At 43.7% G+C, this 13595-nt stretch overlaps 1 protein-coding gene across 2 annotated transcripts in view; it reads left to right on the forward strand.

The window, feature by feature from the left end:
* The window catches only part of LOC306861479 (transcription factor SOX-5-like), a 78302-nt gene that overhangs the window by 48836 nt on the left and 15871 nt on the right, over positions 1–13595 (forward strand). For both annotated transcript variants that reach the window (XM_079403742.1, XM_079403743.1), the window contains exons 7-9: positions 919–1045; positions 3280–3356; positions 12505–12654. In XM_079403742.1, coding sequence (XP_079259868.1) covers positions 919–1045; positions 3280–3356; positions 12505–12654 — 354 coding nt within the window. The remainder of the gene's footprint in view (positions 1–918; positions 1046–3279; positions 3357–12504; positions 12655–13595) is intronic.

The following is a 13595-nucleotide window of genomic DNA, read 5'->3' on the forward strand; positions in this document are numbered from 1 at the left end:
ACAGATTTGTAGCTCGCGGTGAGGAGACACAGGCAGAACCAGAGGAGCATATGTCCAATTAGCACTGGAAGTTAGAGCCGCACCAGCCCTTGGGGGGTCCTGTCGAAATGCAACAATAAAACACCACTGCTTCCTGATCTGGGAACAGGAGGCATGCCGTTTGTGGTTAACCAAAATGGAGGAATGATTGCTCTGTGGTAGGAATTCAAAAACCCTCAGCCTCTGTTCATCTTAACACGTGACTGCTGTGATAAAGCACCTCCTCTGCTCTGAGCATGTCACTTTCATAGATACAATATCGTCACTTTTGGAGCTTTTGAGCTTTTCTTGTCAGTAGAACCATCTGTCCTCTTCTTCTTTGGACCTGTGTGTCTCAAGACTCTCCCTTTGCCAAAGTCTCTGGCTTGTTTTTTTTTTCTCCTTCCTTTTTTTAATCCTGGAAAGTGGTATGGCGAGTTGCCGAACATGGTCCTCTGCAGAAATGGAGGCCAGCTGTTGCCAGAGCGTGAAGAAGCTCTTTCACATGACAATAATCAAGGGGACCAACTATCCCAAGAGCCACCCGTCCACACCTCACGTGTCCTCAGGTGACAGTTGCTGGACAAGCGCAGTGTTTAAACTCTCCCTAGGAGTAAACTGGCCAGACAAAGGGTGGTTCGCCTTGCAAATTATTCTAGCCAGAAAACATTGAAGTCTATCTGACATGTAAAGCAGCCAACTACAAGTCGTTCTGCATTTATAAACCATTTAAGTGAAGAAAATATTATATAGATGATGCCAATTCATGTCCAATATGGCATTAGCTGGTCAGTGATCAAACTGTAGGTGGTCTGAAGGATTTTCTTCATAGTTGACCTGTTTTGGCTAGACTCTTTGTTTGTGACCAACATCTTAATTGTTTTCTTTCTATCTCTTCAGCAGGTCCAGGGTCAGTTGCCTCCACTGATGATACCCGTGTTCCCTCCAGATCAGAGAACTCTGGCGGCTGCTGCAGCACAACAAGGATTTCTACTTCCTCCAGGGTTCAACTACAAACCAGGCTGCAGTGAGTATTAAAGCAGCATTTCAGTGATGGGTTGTAAAATGAAAGACTTCAGTCCAGTTTATTGTTCACACTAGAGATTTCAAACCAGATTGCTGAAAGCGGAGTCTTCAACCCAATGTTGGGCAGCATCTCCCTCCTGTCTGGTGTGTTATTAAGATCAGCCAACACCACTGATGCCCGTCATCTCCCGCACATGACAGACTCTCAGACTAGACAAACTCACTTGCTTTTGTGTCTCTGTATTTCTTGTTCAAAAGTAGGAACAGGAAAAAAAAAGAAAACTTCCTCTGGGGTTTGTGTTTTTGGCCGTAGCAGTCCAACTGTGAAGCAATGTGTTGTTTACCGCGAGAAACGAGGCGGCAAGTGCCAGCAGCGCAGCAGCAGAACGCTCGCGCTCTCACGGGGGGGTAGAGTGACCTGCCCCAGGTTTCTTCATATTAACACGGGCGGCCGCCAGAACACGCGTCCAATACGCCTCGCACACGCCTCCGACTCCTCTCCAACTGTATGCGTGCACACACACATCGCATAGATTGCACACTCATACACACTCATGAATGTACATCTTCCTTGTGAGACGGACTGGTCCGCATCTCCAGCTCCGCCCACTGCGCTTCACAGTTTCCCAAACAAGTCCCCCCTCCCTCTTCCTCCTCCCGAAGGCCCCCTCTCTCCCAACCATACACCCTCTATTTCAATTACAGCCAGCAGCACCATCAAACCCTGCCCAAAATTTCAATTACGCATGTCATTTAGTTACCATTACAGTGCCTGCTCACAAGGGAGGAAGCCGTCGTTTGAAGCCCTTAAAACCAGAGCGGAAAAAAGGGGGATGAAATCCCTCTGGTCGCAGGGTCTGGACTAAGGGGACGCTGGTTCCCACCCATTGCTCCCCGGAGCCAGGCCACGGAGCTCTTCCAGTCAGTCTGAAGATGCTGCCTCCTTGCCAACAGCAACATGTTTACTTTCCTTAGTTTTGCTCTTTTGTTACAGCTGTACCCGGGAGAGACATAAAATAGCTGGAATATTTGTGTTTGTTTAGGGACTGAGAGAAAGACGAGAAAAAAAAAGACAAAACACACATCTCCCCAGAATACATCCTTGAACCGGGTCCAGGGCAATCTCTAATCTAGCGGATGAGTATTTTGGGGGGGAGTGTATGGGAAAAAAGTTTTGGACCCACTGATAGGAGCGTCTGGTTTATTGCTTACTGAGACAAGCTCCGACTTCCTCTACAAACCCCCTTGTACAGATACTCTGGAGCATCCAAAAGTGAAGCCTTCTGCCTTGCTGCCCAATCAACAAGTGCATTTACATGCACTTTAAAAGTTACATTTGAGTTGGAATAAAGCAGTAATGCGGTAATTAAATGTATTTATTAATTTACTTTCATCATATGCCATTTTTATTCTTTCCACCAACTGCCAAACTGCATGCACAGAATGGTGTGATATCATAGGCGAAGGGCACGTCAGTGCTGGCTTCAAAACACGCACTCCAAAAATCACTGATTCTTAAAGAATAACAGAATTATGCTGTCACTTATTTGATATATTTTAAGGCCATCTATCTGGATATTGAGCAAATGCATCTTCTCCCCTTCTTTCTCAGAGCGCCTCTTCCAACCTCTCCCAACCTTTCTCCCTCTCCAACCAGCATCATTCCATTGTTCGGCACACTTTGAACTCAAAAAGCTGCAGAACAGATTTGAGGGCACACTCGTGGTTTCTCATGTCACAGGCCTTTTCTGCATGATGCTGATAACCCCCCCTGCCTCCTCTAGCCAAACTGGACTGACCTTTACCTCTCTGTCATGTAATTATAAAGCCCATATCTGCAGGTGGATGCTAATAACTCTCGCTATTCACTCCTCGTGTTCTGATTCATCTCTCTAACGCAGAGGCTCTTGTGCGGGGTCCGAGGCGACGGGGCACTGACGTTACCTCGTTAATTACAGTCCTCTCCTTATCATGCCTTAGCCTTCAACTGCTATTGTGCTCGGGATATTAGAGCTGTAGCCACACAATCAGCCTTTCATTAGAATGGAGGGGGGGACTTCACAATGGAGGTCTTTACCGACAGAAGAGAAAGCAGTGAATCGGTCGCTCCATCGAAGGAAAGGAGAGGGGGATGGGGCCCAGAGTCTGGGCAAAATGTGGGCAGATGAAAAGGATGGGTGATGTGTAAAAAACTAAATCAAAAGATTCTGACATGCCTATAATGCTCTTCCTCAGGTGACCCTTACCCTTTACAGCTAATCCCTACGACTATGGCAGCGGCGACGCCTGGCCTCGGCCCTCTTCAACTGCAGGTAACGTCCATCTTGTGGTTTTGTTTATTTCTGCATGTTCCTGTGTGTGTCCGTCCTTTTGCTGTGGCGACTCTGTGCATTTTTCCCAACCTTTCAAACAAAATCTCTTTCTCCCCTCGTTTTTTCCCCCTTTTTTTGTTTTGTGATCCCGATAGAGAACAACAATGCCCACTGTTCTCCACAACTCTTTTCCTCATGCCAACTGCAAGTTGCCATAGAAATGGGCCTTTGTGAGGGGCCGGAGCCCAGAGAGAGAATGCCGCACTGCTAGCTCTGGGGTGCTGATATTGTTCACTGTGGAGCGAAGGGTACCATAGAAACTGTTTTTAAGGGGGACAGAGCACAGAGGGACACTGAACAGAGAGCAAACACAAAAAGATATTATGGGCTGTTTGAATAGCGTCAAACCCTAATGCAGCCTCACTGTGCTGCTCTGAAATGGAAAACGCAGTAAACATGCATCTCCACGTCTGTCCTTTCTCCTCTTCCTCCCTAGTTTGGTCTCTGGCAGGAGGAGAAGAGAGGGGTGAAGAGCATAAATCACACAGATGAGGGGAAATAGAGATGCACATCTGCTATAACACTGTGTTTGTGTAAGAATGTTGTATTCCGACTCACTCTGGCCCGGTATGGATGGGCTGCATTGAACCCTTTGTCACCAGGTTAAGAGCCTGGCTGGCTACATAAACCTGGGGGCCCACAGGGTGTGGGACCGGCCCTTCCTCTCTGTTACCTCCCTCAGGCATTAAAGTGCCTGGCCAAACTCACTATTAGCAAAAATAGATGCACATTAGAGTGAATTTTAACAGGGATTTCCACATTGCACATCCGTACACACATGCAAAGATATATACACACCTGCACATCTGTATTACGGATTAAGCATATGTAAGAGGTATAAACGGCTCTCACACATACGTGCTCGCACTAAAACATTCCCAGGTATTCCCAGGTGCCCTCTGGATAACAGGTAATAAAACAGGATAGTATTTTTTTAAACCCTCGCTGTCTGTGCTGGGGTGCGCTGTGCTCCGTATGACTGGCTTACTGCGAGAATCTTGTCCCGTCTGATTTTATCTGCTTCAGAGCTCGTCTCCATATGTTCCTTCGTGTTAAGATTCAAAAAATCCCAGATTGAACAGCTTTGTCAGGCACAATTGGATTTTGCCAGAAAAACAACTGGAAAAAAAGAAACAAACAACAACAACAACATCCAATGCCACTGTTCTCTCATTCCAACCTCAAATCTCCCTTGCAACACACACACACACTCACAGAGAGAGAGATTACGGCTTTGTCACAAAGAAAATGATTTACTAAGGCTAACCTAAATACAGATGTCTCGGACAGAAGCACGTTGGATTTCCTCTGGGACAATCGGCACGTCTACGCGTCTCATCTTTAGACCCCCCAACACGATGAGAGGCCCAAAATATTTGCTTTGGTCACTCCACAAGCCGTTGTTCACTGGTTCAAGCACTCAGCCCAATGAGCTCACACTTGTGTGGGTACGAATCTGGCTTGCAAGACCAGAAATACTACAATACTATTTACATTTATGCGTTTGGCAGACATTGCATTTAAGATTCTATCAGTTTGCATTTCCTGGGAATCAAACCCCTTGCCTTTCTAGCATCATACTGTTTGAGCTAGGGGAATGCTTTTTTATATATATATATATATATATATATATATATATATATATATATATATATATATATATATATATATATATATATATATATATATATATATATATATATAAAATCAACCGAAAAAATAATGCATTGTCACGTTGATTATAATTTGTAGTGCAGTCATTCAACTTAATTTTATTACATTGTCATTTGCTTCTTGCATCCTATGTAGTGTGCATGTCAAGTATTCAGAGAAATTCTCTTATGTGTATGTTTCAACACACCTGCAATTGCCAGATGAACAAAGTCACATCTGTGTGAGGCTGTTCACCTACACAATGGGCATTAAATAAGACCTTTAAGTGTGTGTGTCTGACTGAGAGGAAGTCATTGCACCAGGGGTCACTATCTTCAAGGTGTTTGCCATTAGTCACTGCAGCGTTCTTTAAACCTGGTCACAAAACCACTTTTCACAACTGTGGCCACAGTTCACACTGGCCTAATATTCTATTACCAGCTAAATTAACCTGCGTAACCCACCAAAACCACACACATATACGCTGAGGGATTGTCTTGAAAAGCAGGGACAGTGACTATGACTGTTGAAAATGTGGGAATAAAGAAAGAGGGAGAGATGAGAAAAGGAGGTGTAGGAAGGTACGAGCTGTGAGCAGCAGTACTGAAGAGGTATAAAGTGGGTCAATGGAGGAGGTCAGCCATCATATGTAGAGGCAGATGTTGGACCATATTGCACCGGATTACTGCAGCACACAGCAGAACGAACAGAGAAAGCGAGAGGGAGACCGTATTAAATCAGCCATAAGAAATAGTACATGTGTTTCCATTTGTAGTTCAAACCCCCAGCTATTTATTTTTGACAGGCACTTGTGTGCTCACAATGATGAGCACCATGAATTCCTTTCAGATAGCGATCTGGTGGCATTGTCCAAGCTCGATGAGGTCAGTGACACTGTTAATAGATAGCATGGTTGGATTGATCCTGTCCAGCTTGCCCTATCTGCACCACAACATAATAAGCTTACATAACATTCCCAGTGTATCACACAATGGGAATGTTATTTTGACTCAAAGCTTCCCACAAGTAGCCCTAAACAAGTAGCTTAAGCCCTAAAACTTGGACTGAGTCTCTTCCCTGACAATCCAAAAAAATAATTAAGCAGAAAAGAGAAAAAAATACTTCACAATAGATTTTAATGTGGCTTTTGTATTTTTGTAAGCACTCTAGCTTTAGCACTAATTGACACTTAGGGAGGGAGATTTCTTGGCAGCGGCTTCAGTCAGACGCAACTCATGTCGAAGTTCATCCTGCCTGGCGCACTAATCAAAACGGCACAGAACCCGACAGGCAGTGTTTAGTTTAGCACAAAAAAAAAATTTACTACAAGAATAGGAAGAATTGACGACAACAAAGAAAAACCAAGTATGAGATGCACAATAGCCAGCGGTGACCAAACCGACAATAGTTTAGAGGATCACTCTGAACTGCTTCCATTTTGACAACAAAGCAAGATGGGAAAAGAAGCTCATAATCTGAGTAAAGCAGGGGATTACTGGAGAGCGAGAGATGTCTGCTCAGCCACAGAAAGACACGCAGATCCATTCCGACGGATAGCGCTGACAGCAGCTCGTCTTTCTGCGCTCAGGGAGGGGACGGGGCTTAGCAAGGATGGGGGGGGGGGGGGTGGCTTTGTTAAAACATGTGTCACCAACACTAATACTCTCCAATCAGCCTTACGAGTTAAAGCACAAATGCCAATCTATCTCCTCCCGTCCCCCTGCATATACACACGCACAAACACACACACTACTTAAAGCAGTCACATCTGACCTGCTAGATCGGACAGGCCTGAAATCAGGTGCAGCATCACAGACTGGCATTGCCATTGGGATGTTTCTGGTGCTTCCTTCCTCTGTGTTGATGGTGTGCGTTTTCTTACCTTTGTCGCCTTTAAACACACACAGAGAGTTCTAGTTAGAGAATTGAAGCTAGCCTAAGACTCCTCTGTGGGGATTAGCAAAGAGGGAGAGTGAGAGAAGCAAGGGGAGAAGCTTTAAGAGTTCAAAAGGACGCAGCTTGACTGAAGGAGTCAAGAGTCCTATCAAATCCCTCATTCAGCACCTCTGTGTGTGTGTTTTTGCATAAGGCTAACATTTAAATTCCTCTGTTACATCCCCACTTTTGAGATCAGCCACCCATTCATCCCCCATTCTCGCTGCATGTGCATACGTGAGCCTGTGGGCACACGAGGGGCATTGTGCTGTCACTTCCTGTTTGCTCACGCTGATGATGGGGGGGCAGCGCTTTGAGCATGTTCAGTGGCAGCCCCTGTTGGAACTGCAGTGTATGTGTGTCGGTCTAACGGTTGTGACTGACAAGATCTAGCCCTGTAATAGAACTCAATTCAGAAAGAAAATAAAAGCAGTCTGATGTAGTGGACCGGACACTGAGCATCTCGCCCTCTCACACACACACACACACACACACGGGCAGGGCACGCTCCGACAGGGCCCGTATGTCACGCTCGGGCACACACACAACCAGGGGCCATGGTGGGAGTAATTGAACAGAAATAACCAACAAGAGCTTTATTTCATGTCCTGCTCCCCTGCACAGACTACAGCTCACAACTGAGGTCACCTCCTGATCAGAAAACCCAGAAAAATGTGTGTGTTGAGGTAGTGCACAACCAGAGTGAGGAATAGAAATAGAAGAAATGCTTAGAATGTTTATTTTAAAGATAATGACCCACTGACTGTACAATGGCACGCTCATTACTTAAAGAAGTATAGATTTGAGCTGAGATTATTTTGTGATGTTAAACAAGAGATATATGGAATCAATTTTGTAGGACAAAAGTCAACTATTCAGTTTAGTGTTGGAATAATTCAAATATTCCAGCAGTGTTTAAAAATTCCATTCAAACAGCATATTGTTTCTATGCAAGGTCTCTAAAATGTCTAATTTTACTTACTGTAAACATTAAAAAACGAAAGGTGAAAGTGTTGATTAATATTGTCCATCATATTGGACATAAATATAATATAATGCACACACACACACACACACACGGACAAAAAAGTATTTAGTCAGCCACCAATTGTGCAAGTTCTCCCACTTAAAAAGATGAGAGAGGCCTGTAATTTTCATCATGCGTTCACTTCAACTATGAGAGACAGAATGGGGGGAAAGAATCCAGGAAATCACATTGTCTGATTTTTAATGAATTAATTGGTAAATTCCTCTGTAAAATAAGTATTTGGTCACCTACAAACAAGCAAGATTTCTGGCTCTCACAGACCTGTAACTTCTTCTTTAAGAGGCTCCTCTGTCCTCCACTCATAACCTGTATTAATGGCACCTGTTTGAACTCGTTATCAGTATAAAAGACACCTGCCCACAACCTCAAACAGTCACACTCCAAACTCCACTATAGCCAAGACCAAAGAGCCGTCGAAGGACACCAGAAACAAAATTGTAGACCTGCACCAGGCTGGGAAGACTGAATCTGCAATAGGCAAGCAGCTTGGTGTGAAGAAATCAACTGTGCGAGCAATTATTAGAAAATGGAGGACATACAAGACCTAGGGGTGGGCGATATGGGAAAAATATCATATCACAATTTTTTTTTTTAAATATCACGATTTGATCACGATTCTTTGTCATGTTAGTTTTATTATTTTGGTTTTACAAGTTGTCTGAGCATTACAGCCAAACTAGAAAGACAAAGATGCATGGCAGATATTTAGGCCAAAGTGGGCGAAGATAAAAAATCTGTGTCATCATTTTATCTTTCTTATTAAAAAATAAGAACAAAGATACACATTACAAATATACATAATATACAAATAAAACAAACAGTGCTTTATTTTCAGGTACAATAGGTGTATCTAGCAGGAGCATTCAATGAAATTGAACAAGTATAAAAATAAAACACTACATAGACTGATTCCTAAAGCAACTGTATTAAAGTTTTTCAGTCAAGAATAGGGAGTGATTTTTCTCTTTGCGTTTTGTTGTTTTGTTAACGTTAAATGAATAGTTCCCCCAAAACTAAATAGTTATCTGTCTGTCAATTCTGTCATAATCTTTTATTTTTATACCATCATTTACTCAAAAGTTGTTTTAAACCTGAATGAGTTTCTTTCTTCTGCTGAACATAAATGCTATTTTGAAGAAGGTGGAAAACCAAACAGTTGCTGGTCCTCAGTGACTTACATAGGATTTTTCTTTCCTGCTATCAAAGTCAATGTGGACCAGCAACTGTTTGGTTACCCTCATTTTTCAAAATATCTTATTTTGGGTTCAGCACAAGAAATTAATAGAGGTTTAGGACAACATGTGAGTGAGTAAATAATGACAAATTAAATTTTAGGGTGAACTATCCCTTTAATGACAGTCGACAGCATGTTTAGTGTCCTGTCCCTTTAAGAGCTGCACGCATCTAATATACAGGCACTCATCCGTTTCTCTTAACTATTTACTTTTATTTTAGAGATAACCAACTGAGTCTGTATGTAAACCTTGTGTGTTTTGACAGTATTAGCACAAAAGATAAGTTAGTTGAGTAATCAGGCGCTGTTAGACAGGCTTTTTAGTGCGCATGCTTCAGGTGTATGCGCTCAGAAAAAGCGCACATCAGACCAGCGCGCAAATGAAACATTTAACCAGCAAGGCTTGTGTGCAAATAATGTATTTTTCGATCTCGAATAAGTGCAGTGTCCTGTTAGAGTAACTCTACTGCTGTATGTCGTGTTGTACAGTATATAGAGACGGAGGCACCAGAACTGTATTTGACAATGTGCGCTGTAGCACGATACTACGATATTTCTTAAAAAGCAGATCCTGGAGACATTTTTATCGTCCACGATCAAAAATCGTCATATCGCACACCCCTAACAAGACCACTGATAATCTCCCTCGATCTGGGGCGCCACGCAAGATCTCACCCCGTGGGGTCAAAATGATCACAAGAACGGTGAGCAAAAATCCCAGAACCACACGGGGGGACCTAGTGAATGACCTGCAGAGAGCTGGGACCAAAGTAACAAAGGCTACCATCAGTAACACACTACGCCGCCAGGGACTCAAATCCTGCAGTGCCAGACGTGTCCCCCTGCTTAAGCCAGTACATGTCCGGGCCCGTCTGAAGTTTGCTAGAGAGCATTTGGATGATCCAGAAGATGATTGGGAGAATGTCATATGGTCAGATGAAGCCAAACTAGAACTTTTTGGTAAAAACTCTACTCGTCGTGTTTGGAAGAGAAAGAATGCTGAGTTGCATCCAAAGAACACCATACCTACTGTGAAGCATGGGGTGGAAACATCATGCTTTGGGGCTGTTTTTCTGCAAAGGGACCAGGACGACTGATCCATGTAAAGGAAAGAATGAATGGGGCCATGTATCGTGAGATTTTGAGTGAAAACCTCCTTCCATCAGCAAGGGCATTGAAGATGAAACGTGGCTGGGTCTTTCAGCATGACAATGATCCCAAACACACCACCCGGGCAGCGAAGGAGTGGCTTCGTAAGAAGCATTTCAAGGTCCTGGAGTGGCCTAGCCAGTCTCCAGATCTCAACCCCATAGAAAATCTTTGGAGGGAGTTGAAAGTCTGTGTTGCCCAGCGACAGCCCCAAAACATCACTGCTCTAGAGGAGATCTGCATGGAGGAATGGGCCAAAATACCAGCAACAGTATGTGAAAACCTTGTGAAGACTTACAGAAAACGTTTGACCTCTGTCATTGCCAACAAAGGGTATATAAAGTATTGAGATGAACTTTTGTTATTGACCAAATACTTATTTTCCACCATAATTTGCAAATAAATTCTTTAAAAATCAGACAATGTGATTTCCTGGATTCTTTCCCCCCATTCTGTCTCTCATAATTGAAGTGTACCTATGATGAAAATTACAGGCCTTTCTCATCTTTTTAAGTGGGAGAACTTGCACAATTGGTGGCTGACTAAATACTTTTTTGCCCAACTGTATATGTGCCTCTACTTTTAGGCATACAGTTAATATAGCAGTGTCCTGTAATTGAAGGAAAAATCAATGCATATAAAATTTATTAGCTCTCTGAGGTGCAAATTTAGGCAGATAAAAGCCAGTGTGAGTGGATAAAGATGTTCTGTGTGGAGATATGTCTCTCAGCATGATGGTGTGTTAATCTCTGTGTGTTCTCATCTGATAGAAATATTTAATTCTAGCAGATACAGCCGACAGAAGATTGTGGAGAATGTGCTGTCGAGGTTGAGAGAGAGAAAGAACTGCCATGGACATTTGCATAAACCAGTCTTTGTTTCCTGCTGGTGGCTGGCAGCCAGAGACGAACAGAAGGACGGAAGTTTTACTCACAAACAGCCACTCGCTTCCAAACCTTAAAGAGAAAAATACAATTTAAAAAACAGCCCGTCTCTGCTGCTACTGTAAACACAGATTTGGTTCCTCATCTTTTCCCACAAATACAATAAAAGCCCCCTCTCTTTCTCTTCATTCTTAGCTTTCCTCAAAGTCCACAAAATTGCACATGAAAGCTGCACAAACACATTGCAGGAATTGTACAAACAGCTTCGGGAATATGTTTTACGTGATGGCCAGCTGCTGTACTGTCTGCCTGTTACCGTAGAAACGTGCTGTGGTCTACAAATAACATTGTTGAGGAGCACATCAATGAGCTCTGCGTTTAACAGGTGGGATATGTTATTGTTTGAGGTTGACAAATACTTGTTTGAGGGGTAATGCAGATATCCACATTTAAAGACTTAATAAGCCAATAGAATATTGATATGTACATATAAATATGCATGACAATACATTGTCAAAAATCACATTTTGTCATTAAGATCAGCCAATATATTGGCCACTAATGAATACATTTTAAACGACAGAAAAAGAAAGGAGTAAAATGTTTGTTTATTCTGTCAAATGGCGGTATGCTGCATTTCATTGAATCATGCTGGCAAATATGTTTTCAAGTTTTAAGAGCGCTTTCTCATGGGTCCTCCTGTCCTGGTGTGCGTTCTTAAGAGTAAAAGAATCAACGGGGGGTCCGGCGTTTGTTTCCACTCCCAGTGGCACAGAAATTCACAACTTCTCTCTTTACATAAACACATTCACCAGTTTTTCACCTTGAGAGACACTTTTTTCAGTCTTTCCTTAGTGAATATGACCCTTATGGTGAGTGTTTTTTCCCAGGATGCACCTTGACGGGGACATGTCTCACTCAGGCGTCTGCTAGCTGTTAACGTAGCCCCTTGAGGCCGGATGGTGGAACATAAAGTGACAGTTCTGTCCCCTCACACATAAACAACCATCAGCCCTCTCCACTAATGGCCAAACCAGCTTTTTAGCCTGTTTATTTTTTGCTTGTTTGTTTATGCGTTCTATGTATTCATTTATTCATGGACCTTTCTCTCTTCTTCATCCACTCTTCTGTCCCTTCTCCCTCGGTCTGTCCTCTCTCTTTCTATCTCTCTCTGTCTCTGAGCAGCAGTTGTATGCAGCTCAGCTAGCTGCCATGCAGGTGTCTCCGGGGGCCAAACACAGCACAGTGCCTCAGGCCAACCTGGCAACTGGAACACTCTCGCCCACCAGCGGCCAGAACGAGAAAAACAGAAGCACCCCACCACCAAAGCCCAAGGTATGTGTTTGTGGATGCGTATTAGGCTGGAACAACAGCTTACATTTACCATCCACAGCTAATAGTCTTTGTATGTACTGGTTTTGAGGGGGTTTTTTTTGGTTGATTACCCATAACTCGCGCAAGCTGGCACTATGCCCTCAATTCTCCATGCATCATTGCATTGTTCCATTTCAAGTGCTTTGTTATGGCAGCTTCTGAAGGTCCTTGGTCCTCGAACCCTAAGTCTAGCTACCACCACTGTGTTGTCCTTTTTCCGATAGTGTATAAAGCTCTGAGCAGGTATCTTTCCCTTCGGCCAGCGTGGCAGTAGGAGGCCAGAGCTATCTGAGCGGAATAAAGCTCCATGAATATCAGGCAGGGCAGAAATAAAAGCAGCCTGTCTGGCCTCTCTTCCCTCCTGCTGGGCTGGTCATTCTAGACGCCCGGACACCCCTGCAAGCCCATTCTGTCCCGCTCAGCAGTACAATAGCTGGACCATGGGGCGGCCAGAGCTGGATAAACATGTGTGAAGGCCTATTGCCCGCTCTCTCTCCGGCCTTGAGCCACGGCTGAGCCCGATGCTTGTTTGGACAGGGAAGAGCACAGACCTGGAGCTCAACCACATGCCTGTTGCATAGAGGAAGAGTACAAGATATGTTTCCGTCTGTCAATCTCAGTGCAAAGCTTTGGCAGTCCCCATCGATTGGGCCTGGCCCCATGCAGCTCACTGTGTCAAAGGCTAATTAAGGCTGATTTCCTCAAACATTTGGTCCTTTGTTGTCACAAGACCAAATAAATGGAGAGAAAGAAGAGGGATAGGGATAATACAGATAATTGACAGTGCCGCCTGCACCTGCTAGGCCTCCGCGGCTACTGAGCCATGAGAAAATGACCTTTTCCTTAAATTTATTTTTCCGTCTCTCTCATATTCCCTGTCAAGTATCTCAAAGTAGAGTCAA

This window comes from Barbus barbus (genome assembly GCF_936440315.1).
Source record: "Barbus barbus genome assembly, chromosome: 42".
NCBI lineage: Eukaryota > Metazoa > Chordata > Actinopteri > Cypriniformes > Cyprinidae > Barbus > Barbus barbus.